Source organism: Crocodylus siamensis, chromosome 5 (genome assembly GCF_052110815.1).
Source record: "Crocodylus siamensis isolate JL-2025a chromosome 5, ASM5211081v1, whole genome shotgun sequence".
Lineage (NCBI taxonomy): Eukaryota > Metazoa > Chordata > Crocodylia > Crocodylidae > Crocodylus > Crocodylus siamensis.
In genome coordinates, this window is record NC_143399.1 from 183435815 (window position 1) to 183463534 (window position 27720).

The following is a 27720-nucleotide window of genomic DNA, read 5'->3' on the forward strand; positions in this document are numbered from 1 at the left end:
CCTGGCTTAACTTCTAACTTGTGTGTGTCTCTTTAATGCTTCTGAAGCCAGCACAAAAATATAGGTGTGCACACTGACACTGGTGTGTGGGGAAATTTAACGGTGGAACCAACGAGTGTGAGAGAGTGTGGGTCAGTGTGCGAGTGAGAGAGTGAGCACCTGCATTAAGGGCTGGGTGTGAGTGCAGGGCCCTGGCAAACACTGGCCCATCAGCAGTCTCAGGCACAGTGAGAAGTGCAGCAGTGTGCGGACAGCAGCCTTGTGTTTTTCAAAAATATTTATTTCTATAACTACTTAGGGCCCCTTGGCAGTGCTGGGGTGGAGTTAAATATATATTTAACTCTGCTCGTTCCCTCCCCTTGTGCAAGTAGAAGGACATTGCAGCATCGAGAACCGTGTCCACGGCCACTTAGCAGTGTTGGACAACTCCATCCCCAACACGGCCAAGAGGCCCCCGTGGACGGGCAGCCCTGGACGCGGTTCGCGCTGCACCGCAATGTCCTTCTACCTGCATAAGGGGAGGGAACGAGCGGATGGCGCTTGGCCCCGGAGAACGGGAAGTGAAACCAAGGCACTAAAAGGGAGGAGGAAACTGGAGAGAAATGCGAGATGGGCCAAAGCAGAGGCTGCTCTCGCAGCCCGCGCGCGCTCGGGGCTGGCCCTGTACAGCGCCGCCTCCTCGCACTGACCCGAGGGACCATGCGGAGAAACCGCCCGTAGCTTCGAGGCCGCTCTCGGGACAGACCCGGCGCACGCTAACCCCGCCCCACTCCTCAGAGACCCGGCCGGTGACAGAGGGCCGGTGCCCCCACCCCGCGCTTCAGCCGCGCTGGGCCGGAAGTGCGTGCGGACTACATTTCCCAGCGCGCCCCGCGTGGAGGAGAAGGGCGGCGGGCAGCGGCCGTGGGAGACATTACAGGGGCCCGGGCCCGAGCCCGAGCCCGGGCGCAGGTGAGCACCGCTGCCGGCGAGGCCGGAGCCGGAGCCGGAGCCGGAGCCGGAGGGGGGGGGGGCAGCCTCTTTCCTTTCTTCTGCGCGGGGGGGACTGATGTTTACTTTTGAAAGGCGGGTTCCCCCACCCGGGGCGGGTGGGCGGAGCTGGGAGAGGAGGGCACAGGGCACAGGGCACAGGCGCATCGCTCCGCCCCTGCCCGCTGCAGGTGGCTGCTGGCGGCCCCTGGGCCGGGTCCTGCTGCTGTCGGCGCCGCGGGCCATGGCGGACACGGTGTCGGTGCACGCGACGCGCTTCGAAGCGGCCGTGAGGGTGATCCAGAGCCTGCCACAGAACGGTGAGTGCCGTCCCCGCCTGGCACGGCCTGCTTGGCCCGGCCCGGCGCCGCACCTGCTGGGGGGGAGGGGTGGGTGCTGGGGGTGGCAGGTGAGTCCGCGCTGTACGGTCCCGGGCGCTGAAGGAGATAAGCGCAGATTTGGTCCTTGCCCGGCCCTTTCTCTGCTGGCCCCTCTGGAAGGAGGGAGGCCCTGTAAGAAAACCCGTTATGTGTTTTAAACAGGGTGCCACACAGTGTAATGCTCCTGAGCCAAAGTGTCACTCAGTCCCCTCACCCCTGGCAGCAGCAGTCCAGGCTGGTGTGACAGCGCTGCAGACTGCCTTGTCTGTGGCCAGCAAGGCTAGTGGGGCCCTGTGGCAGCTGTCCCCTCCCCTTGGGGTTCCCACCAGATGAAGAATTGCCCTATTTCTTGCTGATCTTGAAAGATGTCCCCTCTTGGGCCTGTCATTCAACTCCTACAGTGTACAACCCCTTGGCTGTGCACTCCCCCCACCCCCTCCTCATACTGCTGAAGAAAACATTCGACCTGTGCCTTACAAAAACATGCCCTTTCCTGCTACACAGTGCCAGGACCTGCAGAGCCAACTTCAGCTTAACAGTGTGCTAGGGGCGTAAGTCAGCTGCCTTTTCCTGGAGTTGTGAACCTCGTGTTATTGGAGCAGTTGAGAGTTTCTGATGCTTTTTCCCCATCTTGTGAGAGGAAAATCCTGGTACACATTAACTAAAGCTCCAGTCTGGCACACTCTTGTTGAGGTTATGGCTATATCTTTTTTTTTTCTCTCTCCCTGTATTGCCTACCTTATGCAACACCTGTTGGTTTCTACAAAGTTACAAAATCCTGTTTACCTCCTGGTGCTAGCTGAAGTGTTTATCCAAAAATCCAGGTGGAGGAACTGCATCTACCACCATCAGCTCCTGAGATTCACAAATCTGGGCAAAGTTCATTTGGGTGACCTTGTGCACCAGGCTTCTGAGTTGTGGGTTCTGTCTGGGGCCTTCTGCTCAGCATTCTCCTTGCTCCTATCCCATTTCCACCTCTTCTTCCCTTCCTGTCCCCTTCCCATGTTATTTGTTCCAAAGAATTAATTGTGTTGCAGGTTCTGTTGTTCCTCAAAGTTCAGTTGAGAGTGTGGATCCCAGGATTCAAACAGCCCATGCTGTCCCTTGCTCTGGTTAGCCACCTGACTAACTTGGTGACCTACCTGGGGCCCAGAATGTTGTGAGTTTGTAGCTTGCTTATTGGGCCAATTGGGGAAAAATACTGTACATACTGCCCTTTTTCTGTCATATTAGGACTTGCTCCTGTATGAGTAATTGCTGCATAAGTGTATGCAGAAGGCCCATTAATTTAAGGTTTAGGTTGGTCTTGTTTTCCCCTTTTGAAACTTGCTCTTACATGCTGCCTGAAAATTTATATTAGTGTTTTGTCATTCTTGTCTTCAGTACAATGTTCTTAGCTTACAGCACAATACAGTATATGTGCATTTTGTTCATATAGGAGGCTTTTCATGGATGTAATCAGTTTAGGTTTTTGTGACCTGCTTTCTTCCATTCCATCCCCAGTGAAAAAAACCAAAAAACCCTCAAACAACCCCCACAAAAACAAAAACATAAAACCCAAGAGGAGGTATTTCTCTTATTGAAATATCAACATTGATTTTTATGGTTTCGGAGCTATCACTGTTTACTCTTCCAACTCAAATCTACAATATGATAAAAATTAGAGACAAGGGGAGGGAAAGGGTTGTAACACTTTCCCCTTGCAGTTTATTTTTGTTAGATTAAACCAAGATAATCAGTATTTAAAGGTAAACTGAAAAATTAACCCCAAATTAGCTTAAGTTTGTGTTTTTTGTTTTGTGGAAGCCTAATGAATTACATCAGCCTGAAAGTAAATTCAATAGTTCAACACAAGTGTTAAGTGATATGCCTAACTCTTGATTGGTTTTATTAGATTGTCCTATGTCTATAAATGGTTTTTCTTTTTTCTGTTTGAAACACCCTAAAGACAGGGGAAACAGTAAAATGGAGTATACCCAAGCTGATGTTGATCAAAACTATAATTCTGAAAGACTATTCTGCCTCTTGGATCTTTCAACAACCATTTTATTTGTTGCAAGGAGAAATAATTTTTGAAAATCCAACAAAACATGACATGTTGGCTGTTTTAAGTTGACTAAGATGTCTTTAAATTGTGTGAAAGTAAACTTGGTCCTAGTGATTTATTCATTTGCTGTCTAGATATGGAGTTTATAGTTTGATGCCCTTAAGTAATGCATCCCCCTAATCCAGATCTGAGGTTGGCCTTCTACCTGTAAATATTCACTGCTGGCCTAATCCAAAAAAAGGATGAAGCCCCCACAACATTTACTGTTTTTCTCCTTCTGTTTTTAATAAGAACTTCACCTCTGAGAATCAGGCATTTTTATCTTGATATGAATAACAGAATTGGAAGTCAACTTTCCACAAAAAGTATTAATTTTGTATTGGATTTGGTAATGTCTTTAATGCCAATTTCTATTTATTATTAAATATCTTCACCAGGTTCATTCCAGCCAACAAATGAAATGATGCTCAAGTTCTACAGCTTTTATAAGCAAGCAACCCAAGGACCGTGTAACATTCCAAGACCTGGATTCTGGGATCCTATTGGTAGATATAAATGGTAATTATGTACGAATGACTTCTTTTTTTCTTTATGGTTTGAACAGAGACTTTGTCTAAGAGCACTATCTCCCTTCAGTGAACAGAAGTGTCACTTACAAGCAAGTGGACTTTTTTTTTAATAGCATTTATATGGATTTTTTTTTTTTTTTTAAAGCCTTTGTTTCAGCTTTGAATTTCAAATAGTTTGTCGCTTCTTGGAGTTAGGGGTCAGAACACTCCTGCTCTGCCAGTGGGGAGGAGGATGCTGCTTGGGCAAATCTCATTTTATATAACTCTGTACCTGGATGCTAGAGAAGCTAAGGTGTAGGTGCTCTGCAGAATTGAGAGATGAAGGAATATCTTTTTACAGAATTCTCCTGTCTCTGGATTGTGCATTTCTATTTGCTAATATTGCTTTATGAAGCAATATTAAGTATCTTTGTCCTCTTGAAAGGGTATATTTTATTTTGCAGTGAAGGGAGTGTTAAGGTGGGTCTTGTAATTGCTTCTAAAAAATCAAAGTTTATTATTCCTCACAAACTAGGTCTTTTGGAATCAGTGAAATGGGCCATTGGGTGGGGGGAGATAAAGGAGAGGAATCCACACAGTGTGTAGGAACCTATATTGTTTGATCACAAGATCCTTCTTATCTGGTTGCCTGTACCCGAGATATAAGTAACCAGTCTGGCGTCATCTTGTGAAAGAGGGGGAGACCAGATTGGATTAACCAAATACGTGGCAGAATAAAGAATCCTCTACTGATTCTAACCCCAGTCCCGGCAGTATGGAAAGCTGTAAGGAGGAAACATGGAGAACTTGCTGCTGTGGCTTCAGTCAATCTATATAATAAAGATAATGCCGATTGCTCAGCATTATCTTTATGGTTCTTTGTGGTAATGATCTTAACAAGGTACTACACAAATAATAGCTTGCATGCCATTCTTGTAGGCATTCAGGCAGCACCTTACCTAGACTTCTGGTGGCCTTGAGTGAACTTCTAGCATCAGGCTTCTGTTTGCCAGAGCTGCTGCTGCTGATAATAATCATTATTTTCACCATTTTTTTGGGTCCCCTTTATTTCCAGGCCCTGGGTGGCTGCCTAGTTCACCCATACCTGCATCTGGCTCTGCATTTAGGATCGAAAGACTCTACGGCCACTCAGATCTGTGTTGAGATGATAAGTTTCCTTTTAAATATTTCTTAAAATACTTTCAACTTTTATACAGACCCCAGCTCAAGGCTTTTGGTTTTATTTCTGTGGTAAATAGCCTAAAATTTACAATTTGCTGGCTGTAGCAGAAGGCTTGGTGCTCCTGCTACTTTAGGAGAAGGCAGACTGCTGATAGGAGTGGGTACACAAAGCAGTTACTGTGGAACAGCTTGACATACTAACCCTCTTACTTTTGTTAGTTAGTGTTGTTGTTTTATTTCTGTCTCTTGAGTCTTAGTCCAGCGCCTTCCTTTCACTTGATATCTAGCTAACTGATCCTTACAAATTGGATACATAGACTTTTAAAACGTATTTGTAATTATTTATACCACAAAATTGCAGACAGAATAAAACTGACCTATTTAAGGCTAGCATTGAAAAATTCAAGTTGAACTTGTATGTTCTGAAGATCTGAATGCCTGTTTTTCCTAGGGATGCTTGGAGTGCTTTGGGGAACATGTCCAAAGAAGAAGCAATGATAGCCTATGTTGAAGAAATGAAAAAAGTAAGTTTATTTTTCACATCTGAAATTACTTATTTGTAGAACCAGAAAGTTTTGAATGAATATAGAAGACATGACTAGTTGCTAGCAAAGTTTCAAATTTGCTTCCCCCCCCCCCCGGAGTGTTTGTGGAATTGATACTTAAATAGTCTGTAGGTAAAGTGTTTGAAGCTGAAAAGCTCCAGGGAACCTATTTGTGTAGTGTTTTAAAGATGATACTGTCACATAAACTGAAATTTGAGTGAAGTGAAGTGTAAGGAAGTCCTGGAATTGAAAGTGCAACTGGTTTAGAACAAAGTGTGAGGGGGTTACAACAAAGGCTGAATTTTCATTTGAACTCAGGGTTGAGAGATGGAGGGATTCTTACCTGGAAAAGGCTTGAGACTTGGTGTATTAATAAAACACCACTCGTATAATCATGAGTTTAACCAAAACTCTGTATCTGAACACAATTGAACTTTAAAGGAGAACTTTAAATCTTGAATCTACCTCTGTTTCATCATTTTAAATATTAGTTGAATATTAGGGGTGGTCCAGTAGAGATTTTTGGGGCTGATAGCAATAGCTGATACTTAAGGAGGCATATCAGCCAATACTGATCCAGTTTCTGATACAGCTGCCATCAGGTGGTAAGTCTGGTGTGGTGGAAGGGGAGGAAGGGGTTGTGGGGGGGACAGATCAATGCCCCCTGCAGTGAGGGAGGGGGCAGGCATAGGCCCTTCCCAGCCAGGCTGGCGGGGACATAGGACTAAGGCACAGCTCATGGTGTGGGGGCAGCTCCTGCTGCTTGCACCCTAGGGAGGTGCCTCTGGTTTTGTGCAGTGCGAGGGTGGACTGCAGCCACTGGGGGGGGGGGGCGGGGAGCCAGCCCCAGCCTTGTACAGGGCTCTTCTTGCTGGGGGGTGGGCTCTAGCAGCTCTGGAAGGAGGCTGAGGCCACCCCAAATCTTGATGCAGCTGTGCTCCCAGCCCTGCACCAGTGCCGAGCACAGCCCTGGCTGAACACCCCAGCTCCACCCAAGTGTTGGGATAAGCCAGGGCTGTGCTGGGCAGCAGCATGGGGCTTGGAGTAGAGCTGTGGCAAAATCTGGGGTGGCTGCAGCCTCCTCCAGCATAGCTGGAGCCCACTCCAAACCCTGTCTCCAGCAAGAAAAGCCCCACACAGCACCAGATCCGAGGGCGCATGCCTCCCTACCCCTGCCCTCCCAGGGCGCAAGCAGCAGTGGGAGCTGCCCCATCTCACAAGCTGTGCCTCAGTACCATGCCCTTCTGTCCTGGTTGGCCAGCACCTTCCCCTGTCCTTTCCCTCACCATGGGGGGGAGGGGGGAGGCTGTGACAGGAGTATCGCTACTACAGCCTTTCTATTGGGGACTCTGCCCTCCTCTTATGGGCCAGCTGCCTGCTTACTCACCTGCTATGCCTTGATTTTGATTGATGTAATTAGCAGGAGGCCGCCCACTTTACAAGCCCCAGTGCCAGGGGGCGCTATCTGCAGCTCCTTTTCCTCCCCTACACCACAGCCCAAGCATTGCAAATGGTACTGATGTGGTATTTGACCTGGGCCCTACTGTGATTTGGCCTTGTCTTTGCCTTCTCTGGGGCTTCTCCCTGCCCTCCCCCTTGCTCTGGGGCCTCTCACTGCCCCCCTTGCCTCTCTCCAGGCTTCTTGCTGCCCCCCTTGCTCTGGGACTGGAGTCAATGCACCCTAAATGCTGCACCCTGTCTGGCACCAGGGTTCCCATGCTACTGTGGAGCCCCTATGAGGCCTCCTCCAACCCCTAATAGCCTCACCTGGTCCTCTGGTCAAAACAGCAAACACAAAGACACAAAGCCCCCAGGCTATAACATAAAAAGCTGAACCATCCAGCCAAACAACATTCAATCCCTACTAGGAAATACTCCAACCCATAGCAGCAATCAGGGGATGCTCATGCAGTTGAGCTCCCCCTCCATTAGCCACCAGAGGGGAACTGGCCTCATGCCTGGGGCTTAAGAAGGGCCAGGCCCTGCCCCTTCCTGTCAGCTGGCTCCCCACCGGTTGCCCTAGCAACCAGCACCTGTGACTCTGGCTGCCCTGGTAACTGGCAGCTGAGCATCCCCCTTCTTGCTACTAGGGGCCTCTCCCGAGCCGTTTCTGCTCTCAAGCGTAGGGCACCTGAGTGCTCTGCCACAGGGGTGTTGATCTTCCCCACCACACCTCTTCCCTCCCCTCTCCAACTTACCAGCTGGACGCAGCTCTTCATGCTGCTGGCTCTGCTCCATGCTGCGCTGCAGCTGTGCACAGGATGGGCATTTATCGGCCTCATTGGGCCAGTATGATATAGATCATTTCCTTTATATTGATACCAGTCTGATATTAGACCAATGTATCAGTGCACCTCTATTGCATATTAATATTAGGAGTCTGATTTGCATTCAAACAAATGTCTACCTTGGATTAGGCAATTAAGTTTGTAAATATTCCTAGTTGCATTTATTGAGTGTGTTTATGAATTCTTTAAATAAAATAATCGGTCAAATTATGAGTTAAGTTTGATAGCCTGTCCTTAATTCACCTTGTCTTTTTCACTGCAGCTCTGTAACGAGGGCTCTGAACAATAGGTGATCTTAATGTGCTGCAACATGGACAGTGATATTTAACATAACCTTACCAAGGTTAACATTAAAGACAGAGTTGAGGTTTTTTTTTTTCCTTCTGAATATGTGCCTTTTTTAAAGTCTGATTATTAATACTCTTAAGAATTTTTTGACATATTTGTTTTTTCTAACCACCATATTCATCTTATTGTTTAAGAAAATAGTATTTTATGGAAAGGTGTCTTTTATTTGTTTGATTTGGATGGTGGGGGAGGAGGGTTCTTGACATCTTTTCATTTGGTTGGTTTGCTACCATTGCCATTCTTACCACGGCTGCATTTTTCAACCTGGGGCCAAATTCTATGATTTTTGATTCAAGCAAATATTTTGTTGATTTGTTTTTCTTTTTTTTTTTAACTAATGGGAGTTCAAGAGGTAAATAAAGAATTGATCTCTGTTATTGTCCACAATACTATTGACCTAACTAATAAAATAGCTTATTCTCTTTAAAAAACAAAACAAAACAAAAAACAAGCTAACAATGCTAATAGGTACCAAAATGCTCTTGGTTTTTTTGTGTGTGTTTGTTTGTATTAAACAATGCTACTATGAACTAAAACAAATAAGGTAGTCTCTTATTGTGAACTCCAGTCTACCTGTATAAAACCCTAGTGGTTTGCCTCCATGCAGATCATGTAAGGGGAAGGGAGGTGAGGTGGTTAAAAATCTCTTTGCCTGGTCCAAATGGAGAACTAGCAGTCAGTTTACTCTGCAGCTTCCCCACCTCTTCTGACTTTTTTAAAACTCCTTATCACCAGACAAGAGCCACAGCCAACTGGATCTACCGGTGTCTTTGTCCTATTAAACCCTTTTACATCAGTGTCTTTGTCCTATTAAACCCTTCTACATCAGTCTTTCTGGTGCTAATATGGGGGCTTTTCTGATGCCATGTAAGAGAATGTGTAGATATTCTTGTGTAATTGCTCCAAGTATATTGTCCCGTATAACTATTACGTAAGTGCATTTGATTTGCAGTAAGCTTCACTCAAAAGTATATTTTGCTACCTTCCATTATACAACATTACATATACACCTTCATCTTCTCGTGCGGTTATCCGCTACACGAGGGGGAGTATGTTAAGGAGCAACTGTTCACCAGGGCACCTGAGAAGAAGACCAGGAGTAATGGCCACAAACTCCTGGAAGATCAAATCAGGCTCAACATTAGGAAAAACTTCTTCACAGTTAGGGTGTTCAAACTGTGGATTAAACTCTCTCCAGAGGTGGTGCAATCACCTACCCTGGAAGTCTTCAAGAGGATACTGGACAATCACGTTGCTTGTCTTCCTGCCTAGTGCAGGGGGCTGGACCCAATGATCTTGCAAGGTCCCTTCCAGCCTTAAAATCTGTGACTCCTTCAAGTCACTAGTGCTTGTCAGTTCCCTACTTTAATGTATGATTGTAATATACTACTTGAGACATGATTATAAAGTACTACTGGTGTCATGTAAAATGCATTCTTTGTCACGAGTCTTAATTTGCAGAATTTTTTCTTGTGCAGCATTTTAAACTAATAATTCAAGAATTCCACTAATTTCATTTGCATGTACCTTGTTAAGGAAGGGGTTTGAAACTGGGTTTCAGTTAAGCTCATGGCTACAGAAAGGGCATTTTTCTTTAAACACATTAAGTCAATAGCCTTTCCTAGGTAAGGATCCCATAGTCTCTCTCAGCTTGAGTTCAGATGCAAATACCTTTTCCTTTGTGACCTTCTTCTGTCTCCTTTATGCTTTTGTTCTAACTTAGTTGTACTTTCAATTCCAGTGTTTTCCTACATTTCACTTAACTCAAATTTCAGTGCTAATTTGTGTTTGGCTTTCACTAAAATGCTGCATGACTTCATTATTAGGGTGAAGTCCATTCATTCTAGATAACTTCATAATATATTCTGTACTAAAGGCTGGGTTTTTGGTTGTAGTGGTGTTGGTCTAAGGACATAGGCAGACAAGGTTCTTTGGGTAGATAAGATATCTTTTATTAGACCAACTGAGTAGTTGGAAAAAAGTTCTTTGCAAGCTTTTGGGTGCAATCACCCTTCTTCAGGCATAGGAGTCCCTGCTGTTCTGAGTGTCCAAGGAAGTGTCGGATTTGATTTTGGACTCTTAAATAGCAAAAACTTCTTACTCCTGAAGAAGTGTGATTGTGTCTGAAAGCTTGCAAATAATGTTTTTCCAGCTACTCAGTTGGTACTAAAGACTGGAAGTCTAACAGGAAGTATACTTTTAGGGGAACTTTAATGTGGTGCTTTTGAACTTCTGCTTTTGTCACCTGTTCATGGAGCTGGGGCTCTTGCTGGAAGTTTTACTAGTGGCTGTTCTGCCCCACTGATCTACCTGGGACTTTTTATTTGGCAATGGTTTGCTGTGCTGTCCTCTGCTATCACCCACTGTCTGACTCCGTCTTTGGAAAGGTCTTGCTACAGATAGTACTGCTGTCTTTTCTTTTTGAAAGCTTGTTTGTTGCTGCAGCCTGTATCTTTTAGCTGGAGCTTTTGTTCTGAATAGCAGCAACAGCAACAAAAAATCACCTGCATTAGCAAATTGGAATGTTGTGGTAAAATTGGTGATGGACTTGTACTTCTTGCTGCCATATTCAGCATCTTACATGCTATCTAATCGGTTTATTTTGAAGATGATTAGCAATGTTATATGAGTGAGCCACTCTCTTGGGACATTACACTGCTAAGCTGAAAACCTGAGCTGGTTCTAGTCAGTCAAAAGTGGAGCACCCAGTTGCTTTTGTAGAGCAGAATTTGACCCTAATTTATCTCTCTCTTAATGTTATTTTTTGAGAGTGGCTGTTCTTGCTCGCTTTCTCCTTTCTCTGAGAGGGGAGGAAGGTTCACTGATAATGAGTTGTACGTATTTAGCTTTTATATATGCACTGGTGAGTTAGGACAAAGCTGCAGAGCTGGGGTCAGCAACCTTTTTTTGGGCCAAGTGTCAAAAAGCCCTGCAACTTCAACTTGGAAGATGTTGGTATGCAACAGGGCATATGGCAAGGGGCTTGATCCTTGTGGCAGCACAGCCCCGGCCCCTTTGCTTCTGGGCTCCCCTAGGCTTGTGTGCAGCTGCTCTCAGCATTGGCTGCAACTCCACACATCAGGTGCAGCCTTGTAACTGCCTGCAGCCTGGGCGTTCAGTAGGCCCCTGCCACCTACCATAGAGCCACAGATACTCACAGCAGGGCTTTCACCTTCCTTGCCTCTGGCTGTGAGCAGCCTGGGCTCCCGTAGTTGGCAGCAGGGGTCTGCCCAGAGCTGGAGTCAGCTGCTGTTGCTGAGCAAAACGGTTTCATGTGCTATGCACTGGGGGTTGCTGACTCCTGCTGCAGAGGGCTCTTAATTGGTAATGTACACTTGGCCAGATAGGGTGGCTATAGCAAATAAAGAGGGGTTTTCTCAATTTCATTTTCTCCCTGGGAAGACTTGTTTTTTAAAAAACAAATTGCATCTAATTTTACTACCCTGATAATGGTGCCCTTAATTGCATTAAGTACTACTTTTTAAACAACCCAAAATGTTTGTTTGCTTGAGATTTACATTTTATTAGGTGGAGAATGTGACTTGTATGGTTTGTGAAAATTGCTTGGAGAGAACTGATTGGATTTTTGCTGCAAGTAGTAGCTAGTACTACAATATGAGGATTACAGTGAACATTGAACGTTGGCACAGTTTAAATTTAATGAATCACTGTGAGGTCTCACACAATATCTTGTATTTTGGACTTCTGCAGATTCTTGAGACTATGCCAATGACGGAGAAAGTTGAAGAATTACTGCAAGTTATTGGCCCATTCTATGAAATAGTAGAGGATAAGAAGAGTAACAGAGGATCTGACTTAACATCAGGTTTGAAGTTATGAAAACAAACAACTCTTTTTTTTTTTTTTCCTCTTGCCACTTTTAACAATTTCAGCTTCATTTAATTACCTTGCATACATTTCATTGTCACTTTTTTTATATTTTTAAGTAAATTGTTCTCCAGCTAAATATTACATCTTTCTATTCATTCCCTTACAATATGCCAGTCCAACTGGAGAAAGTCTCTAAATATCTGGAAGGTAGGAATGATATAAATGTGTATAAATCCATCTTTTTCCATTTGTTTTACACACCACAGTTCTCTCTTAAACTCTTGACTTCTGGGTTTGCCACTATTACCATTTAGCTTATAAGCAAGAGCTACAGAACACTGAACATTATCTGTTGGCTCGACCCAAAACGTTACTGGATGAGAGAAATCTTGCTGCAGAGGTGCTCTCTGCCGAAGGAGAGATGAAAAAAATGGTTCTGTCCTTCCACTAGCAATAGTGACAACTTCTTAATTCTGCCTTCCTGCTAGGCCATGTTGCAAATGTTTTAATTGCTTTACACCAGGCATGTATAGACTGCATAATTAATAAGTGATTCAGATTGTTTTAATGTCCTGCAACCAGGTACTTATGTGGCTATCGTGAGTGGGAACCAGTTTCTCTTTCTCTTCTCTGCCATACCCTGTAAAGATTTCTCTTTTACGCTTTCTCAATACAGCTTTGAGCAGGCCAGTTATGCCACAACTGGTAGTCTATAGTCTCAGTCCTCTTACTTGGGGGGGAGTCATCTGCAGGTTGCTGCTGTTATGGGGGCAGAGTTTAATATTTTTCTTTTCTGAATCCTAGGTGTGTGAAGTATGTCAGAGATCAGTAATAAAGGACAAGTTCCCTCTTCTCTTTAATCAATTTAGATTGAATGCTCAAGGGAAGAAGGGGCAGTCTGGTAGCTTTTATATATTGAAAGGTGGCAAACCTAGTAATTTCATAGTTGCATATAAAATCATTGTGGTGGTGATTTTTTATTTTAATAAGATATGTAATTTAAATATTGTGAAGATGTTGTTTTGATAACTGACTTAACCTTTTTGAGCAAGGTAGTCTAATTATTGTTTGTTAAAAGAGTTTTTAAAATCTAGTTAATTAAATTTCAGATGGACTACATGGGCTATATTGGAGCAGTTTTTGCCAATTTATCTGTAGTACAGCTCAATTTTTATGCACTTTTTTAAAACGGGAATTAACTTGTTTTAAAATGGTTTTCATGCTTAAAGGTAAAAATGGTTTGTTTGTTTTAGCACTGGCACCTAATCAAATATGTTGAAATAACTTTCTGTATTTTGGAGGAAAAAACCTTTTCCCTGTTGTAAATGGCTACTTTTTGAAAACAAGGTCACTTTTTTCCAGCTAAAATTGCATATGCTTTAGATATGAGATTTAATATGTTTGGCTGGCAGCAGGATTGATAGGCAAGATTGTAACAGAGTATCTGCAGATTCAGGTCAGTGATCTGCATAATAAGGATTTACTTGGAGTGGATGGTATAATGTGCCACATGCCACTTTTTTTTAAAAGATGCTAAATATAAACCAACTGATTCATAGAGTTAGAGACAGAAAGCCAAAACTTGATAGATCTTAAATGTTACTATAACAGTTATTTAAAAGCATCTACATTTAAGATGTGATCCATTTTCTGATGAGCCTAACACTCCAGATAATTTCTAATAGGAAACTGGAAGCTGAGGCCCACACTTCAGCCCTATCTGGCTCTATCAGTATTGCCATAGATGAGATTCCCTCCATGCCAGGGTGCTGAGGGAATTGGCAGAGGTCATTGTGGGACCCCAGCACAGCTCTACAAGCACTCGTGGTGCTCTGGCGAGGTGCTAGAGGATTGGAAAAGGGCCAGTGTGGTCCCCATTTTCAGAAAAGGGAGGGAGGAGGACCCAGGAAAACTATAGGCCCTTTAGTCTTACCTCGGTCCTCAGGGGGGAAGCTCTTTGAGAAAATTATCCAGGAGCACATCTGTGAGGGACCAGCAGGGGAGACTATGCTTAGGGGTAACCAACATGGGTTCATTAGAGGCAGGTCCTGTTGGACCAACCTGGTGGCCTTCTATGGCCAGGTCACAAAATCCTTGAATGCAGATATCGCAGTGGATGTAGTCTTTCTGGACTTTAGGAAGGCCTTCAACACCGTCCCTCACCCCATTCTCATTAAAAAATTAGGCGACTGTGGTGTCGATGCCTACACAGTCAGATGAGTCACAAATTGGCTGGAGGGCTGCACCCAGAGAGTGGTGGTAGATGGGTCATTTTTGACTGGAGGGACGTGGGCAGTGGGGTCCCCCAGGGCTTGGTCCTCGGGCCCGCGCTGTTCAATATCTTTATCAGCGACTTGGATGACCCTGTTCAAATTTGCGGATGACACTGAGATGTGTGGAGAAGTGGGCACGCTAGAGGAGAGAGGCAGGCTACAACTAGATCTGGACAGGTTACAGAGGTGGGCAGATGAGAATAGGATGGGTTTCAATACTGACAAGTGCAGGGTACTGCACCTAGGGAGGAAGAACCAGCAGCATACCTACAGGCTGGGGAACTCCCTTCTCATTAGCACAGAGGCAGAGAAGGCTCTTGGAGTCGCTGTTGATTCCAAGATAAATATGGGCCGCCAATGTGAGGATGTAGTCAGGAAGGCTATAACCGTACCTTGTCATGCATCCACAGATGCATCATGAGCAGGTCCATGGAGGTGATCCTCCCCCTCTATGCAACATTGGTCAGGCTGCAGTTGGAGTATTGTGTCCAGTTCTGGGTGCTGCACCTCAGGAGGGATGTGGCCAGGATTAAGAGGGTCCAGAGGAGGGCCACTTGCATGATCAGGGGGCAGCAGGGCAGGCCCTATGAGGACCTACAGGACCTGAACCTATTCAGTCTCCACAAGAGAAGGCTGAGAGGGGACCTGGTGGCCATCTGAAAACTATCCAAGGGGGACCAGCAGGCAACGGGAGAGTTGCTGTTTCCCCAAGCACTACTGGGAGTAACAAGGAATAATGGCCATAAGTTGATGGAGAGTAGATTCAGACTAGATATCGGGAGGCGCTACTTCACAGTCGGTGCGGCTACGATCTGGAACCAACTTCCAAGGGAAGTGGTGCTCGCTTCTACCCTGGGGGTCTTTAAAAGGAGGCTAGACAGCCACCTAGCTGGGGTTGTTTGACCCCAGCATCCTTTCCTGCCTATGGCAGGGGGTTGGACTTGATGATCTGCTCAAGTCCCTTCCAACACTACCAACTGTGAAACTATAAGATGTCGTATTTTTTTTGTTTTTTTGTTTTTTTTCACAAATTTTGACAAAAGGCAAATATTGTAGTTTCTTTGTGAATTAACGGTGTTGGCATTTTAATACTGAATTCCTTTGTAATCGTGACCCATAACTGCCCCAAGGTTCTGAAGAAATCCATTCGTTGAGCCCCATCCCATTATATTAAAAATACTAATATTAAGTATAAGTTAAAAACAAACAAAAAAACCCTTTACCACTTAAAATACTGTTGTATTTACTTGAATTCAAGATGAGGTGTCCCCACTCCTCTTGTCCTTTTAACAGGGTGGGTGGATAAAGAGAGCCGTGTCTTGGATTTGAACACTGAGGGCAGAGCTGCTGCCACTGTCACTGCTGCCTGTCCAGGGGCTAGCATGTGGGGGAAGCATGGGGGGAAAATTGCATAGTGTGGGGATGCGGGGGACACGTGGGGAAGACAGCACAGCAAGGGAACTGCTATGACTCCAGTTCTGGCCTTGACCTGGCCAGGGGCTGGAGCCAAAGTTGTCACTGCTGTTGCTACCTGGCTGAGGCCAGAGATGAAACCAGTCTCTGCAGAGGATAAGTGTGTGTTTGGGGGAGGGGCTGAGGTAGGCAGAACAGGTGGCAGGTACAGGTGATGATGGAGCGGGCTGCTGGGGTGGGGGGAGGGAGGGCAATTGAGAGCAATGGAGGCAGAGGGGAAGGGGTCATGCTGCATACCCCCCTGCTGCTGCTTTCCTGGCTGTTGCTTTCCATGCTGTGACTTGGATGACTGCACAGTCCGGTGGGTGGAGAATTGGCTGGAGGGTCGCACCCAGAGTGTCGTGGTGGATGGGTCGGTTTCGACCTGGAAGGGTGTGGGCAGTGGGGTCCCGCAGGGCTCGGTCCTTGGACCGATACTCTTTAATGTTTTCATCAGCGACTTGGATGAGGGAGTGAAATGTACTCTGTCCAAGTTTGCAGATGACACTAAGCTATGGGGCGAAGTGGACACGCCGGAGGGCAGGGAGCAGCTGCAAGCAGACCTGGACAGGTTAGACAAGTGGGCAGAAAACAACAGAATGCAGTTCAACAAGGAGAAATGCAAAGTGCTGCATCTAGGGAGGAAAAATGTCCAGCACACCTACAGCCTAGGAAATGACCTGCTGGGTGGCACGGAAGTGGAAAGGGATCTTGGAGTCCTAGTGGACTCCAAGATGAACATGAGTCGGCAGTGTGACGAAACCATCAGAAAAGCCAATGGCACTTTATCGTGCATCAGCAGATGCGTGACAAATAGGTCCAAGGAGGTGATACTTCCCCTCTATCGGGCGCTGGTCAGACCGCAGCTGGAGTACTGCGTGCAATTCTGGGCGCCGCACTTCACGAAGGATGCAGATAATCTGGAGAGGGTCCAGAGAAGGGCCACTTGTATGGTTAAGGGTCTGCAGGCCAAGCCCTACAAGGAGAGACTAGAGGAACTGGACCTTTTCAGCCTCCGCAAGAGAAGGTTGAGAGGCGACCTGGTGGCTGCCTATAAGTTCATCGGGGGGCACAGAAGGGAATTGGTGAGTATTTATTCACCAAGGCCCCCCCGGGGGTTACAAGAAATAATGGCCACAAGCTAGAAGAGAGCAGATTTAGATTGGATATTAGGAGGAACTTCTTCACAGTTCGAGTGGCCAAGGTCTGGAACGGGCTCCCAAGGGAGGTGGTGCTCTCCCCTACCCTGGGGGTCTTCAAGTGAAGGCTAGATGTGTATCTAGCTGGGGTAATGTAGGCCCAGCACTCTTTCCTGCTTATGCAGGGGGTTGGACTCGATGATCTATTGAGGTCCCTTCCGACCCTAGCATCTATGAATCTATGCTGCAATGCTTGTGAGGACTGGACACATTTAGGATAGCCCTCCAATAATTAGAATCAGTATTTGGAAAATTGTTACAGATGTATAGTTTTTCATGTATAGAATCTGATTATTGAAGGGTCATCTTAAATTCAAAGTTGTCTTGCATTCAGGTAAATATAGTAACTTCTAATTACTTCTCACTTTTTTTACAAAGCATTTTGTAAACATTTATTACTCCATTTTACAGAAAAGCAAAGTTAAGGCATAAAATCAGTCATTTGTGAAAAGTCACACAGCATGTAGGGCTTAGGGATGCCTTTAGAATTCAAAGTCAGAATTTTTCCAAAGTGACAAGTGGTGTGTGTGTGTGTGTGTGTGACTGTGTATATGTATATATTTTAATACCCAGCTTAAGATTTCTTTTAAGGTAGTGTTTTTCAACCCATGGGTCACGACCCAAAAGTGTGTTGCAAGAATATTTGTAAGGGTCACATGCCTGTGCCAGAAAAACACACAAAAACGCAGGTTTCCCCTTGCAGGCTGGCAGCATTCCAGCCTGCAAGTGGCTGCTGGGGACATGGCCAGGATGGAGCCAGGCAGGGCTGTAGAAGCAGCCACAGCAGTCAGATGAAGGTAGGGGGAAGGTGGCCAGGTGCCGAGTCTGCGGCAGGACAGGGTGGGCAAGGGACTGTGGGTCATACACCAGCAGGGCCAGGGGGCTATGGGTTGGGACAAGCTATTGATCTTGGCATATGGGTCCCAGTAGGAAAAAGGTTGAGAACCGCTGTTTTAAGGGACCTGACTCAAACGGCAGGTGCTTGGTACTTTCTAAAAGTTGAGTTCCTTTTCAGGCTGGGTATCCCATATTGCTAATTTGTTTTTGACAGATTGGGACTGTTTCTCCTGGCTTGCAATAGTGCCCCACATTTTTGGGCCATTTTGATCTAATTTGAGTTCCTACTCCATTTTTCCAGATTTAATATCTGTTCTAAAGAAGTTTTTTTTGTGCCTAAAAACTGAATGCGACTCCCCAAATGTTGCTCTTGAATTGACTAAACAGTTTGCAGGAGAACTATGGTGTACTCAAGGGTTTTCCTGTTTTTTCATGATGGCATTTGTTACTGCAGAAGTTAAGCTCTTTGTCTGTCTGTCTCTAAAGAAAATTTCTACTCTTTGTGGTTGCAAAGGGAACCTTCCAAATAAACAACACTTCAACTGTTTACTTCTCATCTGATCTTAATGAAGAGTTAACTCAGAAGCTTAATGTTCTAAACATCAATGTTTAAAATAGCTAATAATAGAATTAGGGGAAAGAAACATTTATTGGTTTAACAGATCAGATAACAAACACAGATGGTGTAGAATAGTATCTATTGCTCTATATTGTGCCATCCACAACCTTGGGCTGCTACCCGTTATCACGGGAGAAGTGGAATATTAGAGTTGGTGGTAAAAGGAGAACAGAATTCTGTCTGTGGTTGATTGAGCAGATCAAAGGGACTTAGCAACATCTATCCTGTAGTTTGTTGAAGGCTTATTCTGTAGCTACGTCTGTAAGGCTTCTAAGCTCTCTAAAGCTCAGTGCCCTTTTCTGCTTATATGAATTGCTTCTTAATTACCAACCACTTACAAAAATATGTTTTTAGAGGGCTTTAGAAAATCCTGGCTGTCTCTTTTCTTCCCCCCCCCCATGCAGTGCCAAGTCAACAAATACTTACTTCCCTTTTTTTGGCAACTGGACATTAGCCAGGTTCTTTATTTGATGTGCTACATCTGAATATCGAAGGAAAAGCTGTGAAAGAGTTGGCAGCTCCTCCAGTTTACATAAATATGTGCATGTTCACTAAACTTCCCTTAAGCTGTAAAAGGTTTAGCACAATTGCACAGCTTCTATTAAGGGTCAGATTTGTACTCTAAATAATGCAGGTACCATGATGTGAGAGAGGCTTAGATTCCAGTAGGTTTGATTAAAAAAGGATAGCAACAAGGAAGAAATAGTAAAATGGTTGAGGTATGGTAGGGAAAGTTGGGGGGGCGGGAAATGGATGAGCGTAATCCTGTCTTTAGTTGCTGTTAAAAATGTAATCAGTCAGCATGGAGTGAAGTGCTTAATGCATGGAAGCTTTGCTGTAGCAGCTGCAAGCCATGACTTTAATCTTGACCTCAGAAATGTATGGGAATGCAGTCATCTGTGTAACCTGTGAGGCTGTGATTAATCTGGGTATTGTAAAGAGCCTTTTAGCTACTAGGCTTTGAGTAGCCATGGACAAATATGTAATTTAGATGTTAGATTTTGTTCAGCTTTTGTGGGGCAGCTTTTTTGACACAAGCTACATGGTCATTATAAATCGGATTATAGGTGACCCAGGGTATTTTTAATTTCATACAAAAGTTTGCTGTTTTCTGTGTAGACTGTACACTATTCTTTTCCTGGTGCAAAATACAGTGTAGCTATTGTGCCCTTTCCTTCTCAGTCTGTGGGCAGAATGGACACTTGGTAGGCAAAATGCATCTCTCCTATGTGAAAGAGTATTAGTTACCTACGCGGGAGTACTCATCAACCACAGGTCCCATGGTGTTTACTCTCTGAAGGAAAGGGGAAGGCACAAACCATGGAGGAATGTGGGAGGTGTGTCTATCTTATCTCTAACCTCTGCATGTGATGTGGCTAAAAGCAGAATGATGATATGGACTTGCTTATCTCATGTAATGTCTTCATTGCATGTAAATACACTTATTTCTTTGGCATTCATACCAACCAAAACGGCTCATTGTGGATGCTTATGGATTCTTTTTTTTTGTGGCGGAGGAACAGCCCTAAATCCTGTACTATTTCTTAATTATTTATGATGAAAAATGCAATAAATGGCGCGGGCAACTGTACACCTGGCTGTGTAACACTAGTGCATCTGTGGTATGATTGGCTATACCCCCAGCAATGTTTTGTTTTATTTTTTTTGGTAGCAGTAAGTTCCATGTTTTCTTGGACAAACTTTAAGGGTACTGAGTTGTACTCTAACGAAGTGGTAAGGAAGCACTAAAGCCATATAATTTGATTCAAGATTATCTTAAATTTGTTAAATTGTCCAAAAAACACCACTTTTTAAGGAACAAGATTTACAAGTATTAATGAAGCTTGGGATACTCAGTGATGATAAATACTGCAGTTGAATGCACTTAACATGATGCAGCCTTTTAGGAAAGGAAGTAAATGCTTATGAAGGTAAGTCAAAAGGAACTTAAGATGGCAGAATCTAATTGCACAAACTGGAATTGAACCAGGACTCTTGTGCTAAGCTACCACTAAGTGAAGTTCTGTATGTTTTTTAAATGGCTACAAATGATCAGTATCTGATTGACAGGGACAACAGAATATTACCTATGGGCAAGGCTACTTTCTGCTGTAGTTTAATGTTTCTTTGAGTTCTGCTGCCCAAATATCAACCTTGTTTAAGCTTAGGAGTGAGGTAACTGCACAAGGTGGTAGTCTTTTATATGCTGAGTTAACATCCTAGTCCTACAGTAAATGAGGGTAACTTTTATGGGCTTTTGCAATAGAATAAAATAACCGCTTTCATCAATACCTGGGGCTTATGTAACCAACTATGGGTTTATGGAATTCCTCGCTTCTACTGCAGGCGGTTTGTGTATGCACTTAGTGAAAGAGATGATGATTCAAGTGTAAAACCTACAGTTAGTCTCAATGAGGCCACCCTGCCTTGCCTTTGAGTCACATAGTCTTGAAGATCTCAATCTGTCCTGCCTTCTGCCTGGCAGATGCATGGTTGTTATAGGCTTGTACCAGTCCAGAAGATCAACATGTTCATTTAGGGCTTTTGAAATGTTGCTGAGTAAATTCCAGAAGTGGGATGGCAACAGAGATAAGAAGCCAGTTTCTCTTCGTAAAAGATATTGCCCAAGCGTGCCATACCAAGCAAGCAGAGTTGTGGTACTCCTTTTAGGAGGGTGGCTTTTTGTATTGCCCTTCCAAAATCCTTTTAGTAACTTGACATTTGAACTGACAAAATAATATGTTGGCTTAGGGAAGACAATGGGGCTTTTCCCCTATTCTTATATCCTGTGGCTTATATTTTATATCAATCTTGGTTCCTGTTATGCTGTGCTCTATATATAGTTCATTCTCTTTATCAAAAATAGAGTCAGAAGAGGAAAAGAAACTAAACAAGTATTGGAGCAACATAAGGGTGGACACTTTGCTTTTTGATTGGATAATAAAAATGACAGGTGTGCAGGGAGATGTTCAGAACTAGCATAAGGTGAATCAAAGTTTTAAGTTTCCTTCCACGCTTGTCTTTCCACACTGGATTATAGGAAATAGGTCCCATTCAGCCCTTACAAAGTCATCTACTCCAGCACCTTGGTCAAGGCAGGATCCTATCTGACTCTAAATCATCCTAGCTAAGAGTCTGTCCAACCTGCTCTTGAAAATTTCCAAGGATGGAGATTTCATAACTTCTTTAGGTAACTTTTTTCCAATCCTTAACCACCTTCCGAGTCAGAAAGTTCTTAATCTCCAACCTAAACTTTGTCTGCTGGAGCTTGAGGTGAATTGCTCCAAATCCTGCCCCTTATTGCCACATAAAGGTATGTTCCTCAAGGGATATCCAGGAGCACTAGTACAACACATGGGCTCCATAAATTCTTTTGGTGGCTCTAGTTAGTAGTAGTCAATGGCACTGTGTCCAGTTTGTCACTCGGAGTTAATGTTCTTAGGTAGGAGCACAAATAGATAGGGGGGAAGACTGTAGCAATACCATTTTGAGTTCTGATCTTGTCAGGCCTAAGTTAAGGATGGTTGTACCTAGTGAGGGCTTTGGTAGAAACGCATTCAAAATAAGAGTTCTGTATAAGCGGTGGTGATGTTAGAGTACAGCATGAGCTGTGGCTCTCCAGACTTCAGTATTGAACTGATTCCTCAGTATGTTCTTCGGGAGCAGTGTGCCGCTTACATTACTTATTGGGTCAGCTGTAAGCCTGGGTCCTGGCTAATATCCCTTATTAAAATATTCCAAGCCATGTTTCAGGGCTGAGATTAGAGCTGTTAACTTTAGTGTTTTTCCTGAACTCCAACTTTGATAACATGCTGTTCAAATTAAAAGAGAATATGCTTAAATACTACAACTTCTGCATACAAAAAGAAAAACATAAAATGAACTGGTGGTGTGGGTGTATGTAACAGTAACCTGGGTAGAGTTAAAAGCCTACATCAGTGGTTGTTGAACCTGAGGCACCCTACCCCTCTAACTTTTGTGAATTGAGTGGCACCTAATTTCAAAATTACAGCAGCGGTGCTCAACCTTGCTTGCCAGCTGTGCAGTGCCCAGGCTGTCTGTGGGGGAGGTCTGCCTGATGGTCCCAATCTGACCTGGGGCAGTCGTGGCAGGACCCTGTCTGATGGCCATACAGAGAGGGGTTAGGGGACATCCTATTTTCAACTGGGCCCCTTTTCGGGGAGGGAGTGAGGGGCACGGCCAGCCCCAACCTGACCCACCAGGAGAAGGGAGGCATAGCTCAGCCCCAACAGTCCCATGTGGGGAAGGGGCATGACCTGGTCCTGGGAGGGGGGAGGGGTGTCTCCAACCTGTCCCTAACCCAGCCCCATGAGGAGGAGGAGGCCCAGCCCAGCCCCAGGGGGTTGGGGGGGGGGAAGGGGGCTTGAGCTGGCCCCAGCTTGCCCCTACAGGGGGGAAGAAGCATGGCTCAGCCCCATCCAGCTATGGCAGGGAGGTGGGGAGGAAGGAAGGGCATTGCTTGGCCCCGACCTGCTGCTTGGGGTTTGGGAATTTGGCAGTGGAGCTGTAATTTTTGCCACCACTTCCATACTGCCAAATTTCCTAATCAGTAGGGAGCTCTGTGGGCTGGATACCTAAGGCTCCACCAGCCATAGGTTGAACACCCCTGCATTACAGGGCTTACCTCATTACACAGGGGCTGGCCGGTCGGGGTAGGGGATCATCTAGGCAGGGACAAGCCTGAGCTTAATTTATCTGCTTATCTCGTCACACCTTACTTATCCCCTCACATTGTGTGACACCCTTCAAAGAATCTGGCAGCACCCCAAAGTACCCCTACACCCTGTCTGAAAATCACTCCCTTAGATTTTAGTTCTTCCTCCCCTGCCTCTGAAGCTGTATGGACAGTTGTACATGTGATGGAAATTGCCTATTTTTGCAGTTTAATTGGGTCACACATTACAGTTAAATTGAAAAAAAATTGTATATGAGTTTGTTACATTGCAGAATAAACCACATCCCAATGTAGTTTAGTTTTCAGTGCAACTACTTGTAATGTTACAGCCTTTAATCTAACAGCTGGTCGCCCAGCGTGGGAGACGCGGACTGAAGACACAAGTGGTGAGGGGCCTGAACCTGGTTTTGTTTTTTCCTCTCCGTGGAGTCTGCCCATGTCTCCTGTTGCCAGAGGGGCAAGCTGCAATTGGGCCGAGTGGTCCCTGAGCTGTGGGGGGCCCCTGTCCTTGCCTCCACAGCAGCAGCACCCCCTGGGGATGCCCAGGTGGAGGCAGCACCTGCTGGATCCAACTCTTTCCCAAGCCTGCTGGGGTTTCCAGTACCCCATGCACCACCCCTGCCACTTTCTCCAGCTGCCAACACACCCTGCCTCCCTCCTACCACTTCCGTGCACTGCCCTGGGGCAAGCCAGACCATTCCCAGGTGGTCCCAGGCGGCGGGGACAGTGCATGGGGTGTTGCTTCCTGGGCAGGCTTGGGGAGATGTTGGATCTGGCTGGATGCTGCATCTGAGCTAGGGCAACATCCAACAGGCTCTCCCAGTTCCTGATGCACACCCCTTATAAGCTGCAACCAAGTCATCCCTGAGCCTATGCTTCTTCAGACTGAAGAGTCCCATGCCTCTTGCCTCTCCTCATAGGGCCTGCCCTTTTCTCCTTTAATCATTTGTGTGGCTCTCCTCCGGACTCTCTCAAGCTTCTCTACGTCCTTTCTGAATTGCGGAGGCCAGAACTGGACACAGTATTCCGCTGTGGTTTTGCCAAGGCTGAATAAAGCGGGAGGATGACTTCCCAGGTCTTGTTTAGAGGTGCATCGGAAGACGCAGGCCAGAGTTTTGTTTGCTTTGCCGGCTTCGGCATCACATTGGTGGCTCATGTTCATCTTGTGGTCAATCATGACCCCCAAGTCTTTTTTGGATGCAGTGCTAGCTAGCGTAGCACTGCCAAGCCTCCAGGTGTGATGTGGGTTCTTTCTCCCAAGGTGGAGAAGTGCTTTCAGTGAAGTAGTTTTCCTTGCAAGGAAGCTTTCTTGCATGGGAGTGTGGGGAACAAGTAACTATATATTAATTTGTGGTCTTGCAGGCTGTAGGTTCTGGGGGGTTCTTTTCACTACTGAAAGAGTTTTGTTATAGTTGTTGTTTTTCTTACCTTGCGCTGACTAATGCTTAAGGGCTACCTCAAAGTAAGCAAAATCGAGACAGCACTTGAGGATTACTATGTGGTACCTGTGCAGAACTAAGGCGCTCTGTCTTCGCTTTTTAGCTCAAGATGGTTGATGTGCATTAGTTAACTGTAGGCAAAAACCACATTTTTAAGAGAGGATGACAAGCCCTGAAACAAGAGGAGCGTGGGAGGCTGATCTGCCTTTCCACTTGAAGATTAGTTTAAGCACAAAACTCTGAGCACTGAATTACCCCGAAGCAGAAGTAGCAGAGCAGGTTTACCAGCTTTAATGTAATTGCATGTTGTTTGCTGCTGGTAGTACACCCTATATTTAGGAATTAATTTCTCAGGAAGGTAATGTAAAATAATTCTGTTAAGATTGGCAATGAAAATAGAATTCAGCTTTGAAGTCAAGATGTTCAAGAATGTAAGGATCCTGTTGTAATTCTACCCTTTTATTTTTTTGTACTTTTACTATGTGTTATTATTCTATATCCTTTAAATGTATAGCTTTCAATATATATGATCTGGTAGAGGTATAGAAACATTCTAAATTTCCTGTTCTCTTTTTAAAGAGCATTTACCATGTAGTTGATTGCATATTGAGATAAAAATGTTTATTTTAATTTGTGATCTGGGAGTGATTGGAGGTGTGGAATGCATGCATATATCAGTAGCTCCGGACTGAGTCAAATGTTTATTCCAGGGAAATTTGCTTTTTAAAATATTTATGTAATGAGACTTTCAAACACATGTATTGTATTTTGTGTTTTTATTTCAGTATCTAACCATTGGAATCTGTGCACCTGCATTTTTTTTTTTAATGTGTACTTCTCCAGACAGACTGGTGTATGATTGTGAGTGGTTGCTTAAATCACTGTTACAACCTGCTTAAGTCACTTGGGCAAGTTATACCCTATGAAGAAATTGATCAGGAGTTAAAAAGATGTTGTAATTGATCTTCTTCATTATATAGTTTCATTTAAAAAAAAAAAAAATGAAACCAGGCTAAGGTGGAATTAATGTTGAGTCTATTTGGAAAATTTTCTCACTTGAAAATATTATGGACAATGATTTAGTAATATTTTATTATAGAAATGTTAGCTTTAAAATAAGTATTAAGATTCTTGTTTTTTTTTTTTTTTTAAATAAATCTGTCTTTAGACCTTGGCAATGCCTTGACTTCCACTCCAAATCCAAAGGCTTTGAATGGTAAAGCTGAAAGCAGTGATAGTGGAGCAGAATCAGAGGAGGAAGAGGTTCATGAAGAAGAAAAAGACCTACAACTAAATGAAAATGGTATATCTGCTAGTCTTGGATCCTTATGCTTCCTCCTCCTTTCCCCCACCGAGTCTCAGGCCTTATGTTCCCCTCTGCACCAGAAAATCTCAGAAGTTGTCATGTGTTATACCCAAGTAGATGCGGAGTTTTTTACGTCTTTTTAATTGAAGAACACACATGCTACGCATGAAGAATAACTGCACTTTTCAACCTGGATTGCAAGGTTAAGACTAAGGGCAGCCCCGTAAGAAGTTTCAGTCTCCATGAAAGCAGTCTCCTGAATGTTCAAATGTAGCCTTGTTAATTTTAATATGTGGCTGTCCTTGTTTCTTGCAGAACAAGGGCTTAAGAAATGCTGTGTATTTATTATGTTGTTTTAGTTGTGGAATTTCCTTCTCTTGTGTGTGGTTGTATTGGTGCAAATAGCTGCATAGGATATAAGCACAGACTTATTTAATCTTCAGTGGGAAAACTTAAAGTGAGTTTTCAGTGATATCATTTTTGGGGTTGTAAAGATTTCTAATTAGAAAAAAATTGAATTTATGCATTTAGAACTTGATATTTGAGCATTTTTTCTTTAAGAAAATTTGACATTCTCTTAAATTTTCTCTTGAGGTCTATAGTGGATTTGCTGTGTATTTAAAAATGTTTGCTATCTAAGCCAATTTAAAAAAATGCATTTGAAGCTTAAGCTTTTCAAAGGAACAAGAGCTAAGCTGGCAAAAAGTTCAAGTAAAATTTGTATGTTTAAATTTGTTTCTGACTATTAAAGATATATTAGACATTCACAGAGCAGATCAGAAAATCAATTATTGAAAAGATGTTTTGCACCATTGGGCACATGGCTTTTTGTTTATAATTTGCACAGGGTTTTGTTGTTCTTTCATAGAATATAAGAATGTGAAGCCAGACTCAGCGGCTGCTAAAGATTTGGAACGTATTGTCACCAATGGCTGTTACAAGGACAGCTTTATTCCAGATACACAGAATGTCACCCAGACAAAATCTGCCTTGAATGGCATAAATGTGGAGGAAGAATTAAAGAAAATGGAGCAAAGTCTAGAAGTAACTGATAACAATGTCCACCAAGGTATTGTCCTTACATGAATACATTATTATTTGTTCAGGGAAATTTCTTAAAAACAAACAAAACAAAGCTTTTAGGGAGTCTCTGAATATGAAAGGCTGGAGATTGTGCAGGTGCCCTTCAGCCACAATCTTTAAGAAAGAAAATACTAAATTGGATTAAAATTAGAGTACAGGTTGAGATTCTCTAGATCTCTCACAGGAAGAGAGAAGGTCCAAAACGCATGTTACTTAGAGAAACTTGTAACATTGTGTGTTTAAAATTTCATGCATTTTGAATCTGAAACACAGTAATGAGGTAGAAATCATTTGAGATCTGTATTATTGTTCCCAATGGTTGTTTTCATGAGCTAAAGATTTTTTTTTTTTTTGATTTAAAGCAGCATTTGACAACCTTTTACAAGCTGGGCTGGAACAATCCAGCTCTGGTCTGCCGTGGGCTTTACCTATGCCTATGTTTGGGCCAGGCACTCCCCACCCTGTTTCCCAAAGCCAGTACAGTTTCCAGATGGTGGGGTGGGGAGCTGCACAGTGGCCAGGCATCTGGAAGCTGTGTTGTATCTACATGCTGCTGCTGTTGCTTGCCCTATTGTCAGGAGATTGTGGACTGCAGTGTGAATGCAGCTGAAAGCTGTGTGGCCCCAGTGCAGCTGCAGCCAGGGGTGAGGGGAGACATGGCAGCAGCACATAAAATAC

General features: G+C 44.2%; 1 protein-coding gene across 2 annotated transcripts in view; it reads left to right on the top strand.

Moving 5' to 3' along the window:
* Positions 1 to 1036: 1036 nt before the first annotated feature.
* The window catches only part of ACBD5 (acyl-CoA binding domain containing 5), a 51655-nt gene continuing 24971 nt past the window's right edge, over positions 1037 to 27720 (top strand). Inside the window, exons 1-6 of one of the 2 annotated variants that reach the window (XM_090047412.1) lie at positions 1037 to 1289; positions 3834 to 3954; positions 5578 to 5650; positions 12019 to 12133; positions 25822 to 25956; positions 26828 to 27028. In XM_090047412.1, coding sequence (XP_089903538.1) covers positions 1049 to 1289; positions 3834 to 3954; positions 5578 to 5650; positions 12019 to 12133; positions 25822 to 25956; positions 26828 to 27028 — 886 coding nt within the window. In that variant the 5' untranslated portion in view covers positions 1037 to 1048. The remainder of the gene's footprint in view (positions 1290 to 3833; positions 3955 to 5577; positions 5651 to 12018; positions 12134 to 25821; positions 25957 to 26827; positions 27029 to 27720) is intronic. The other variant, XM_090047411.1, reaches the window with a different exon arrangement.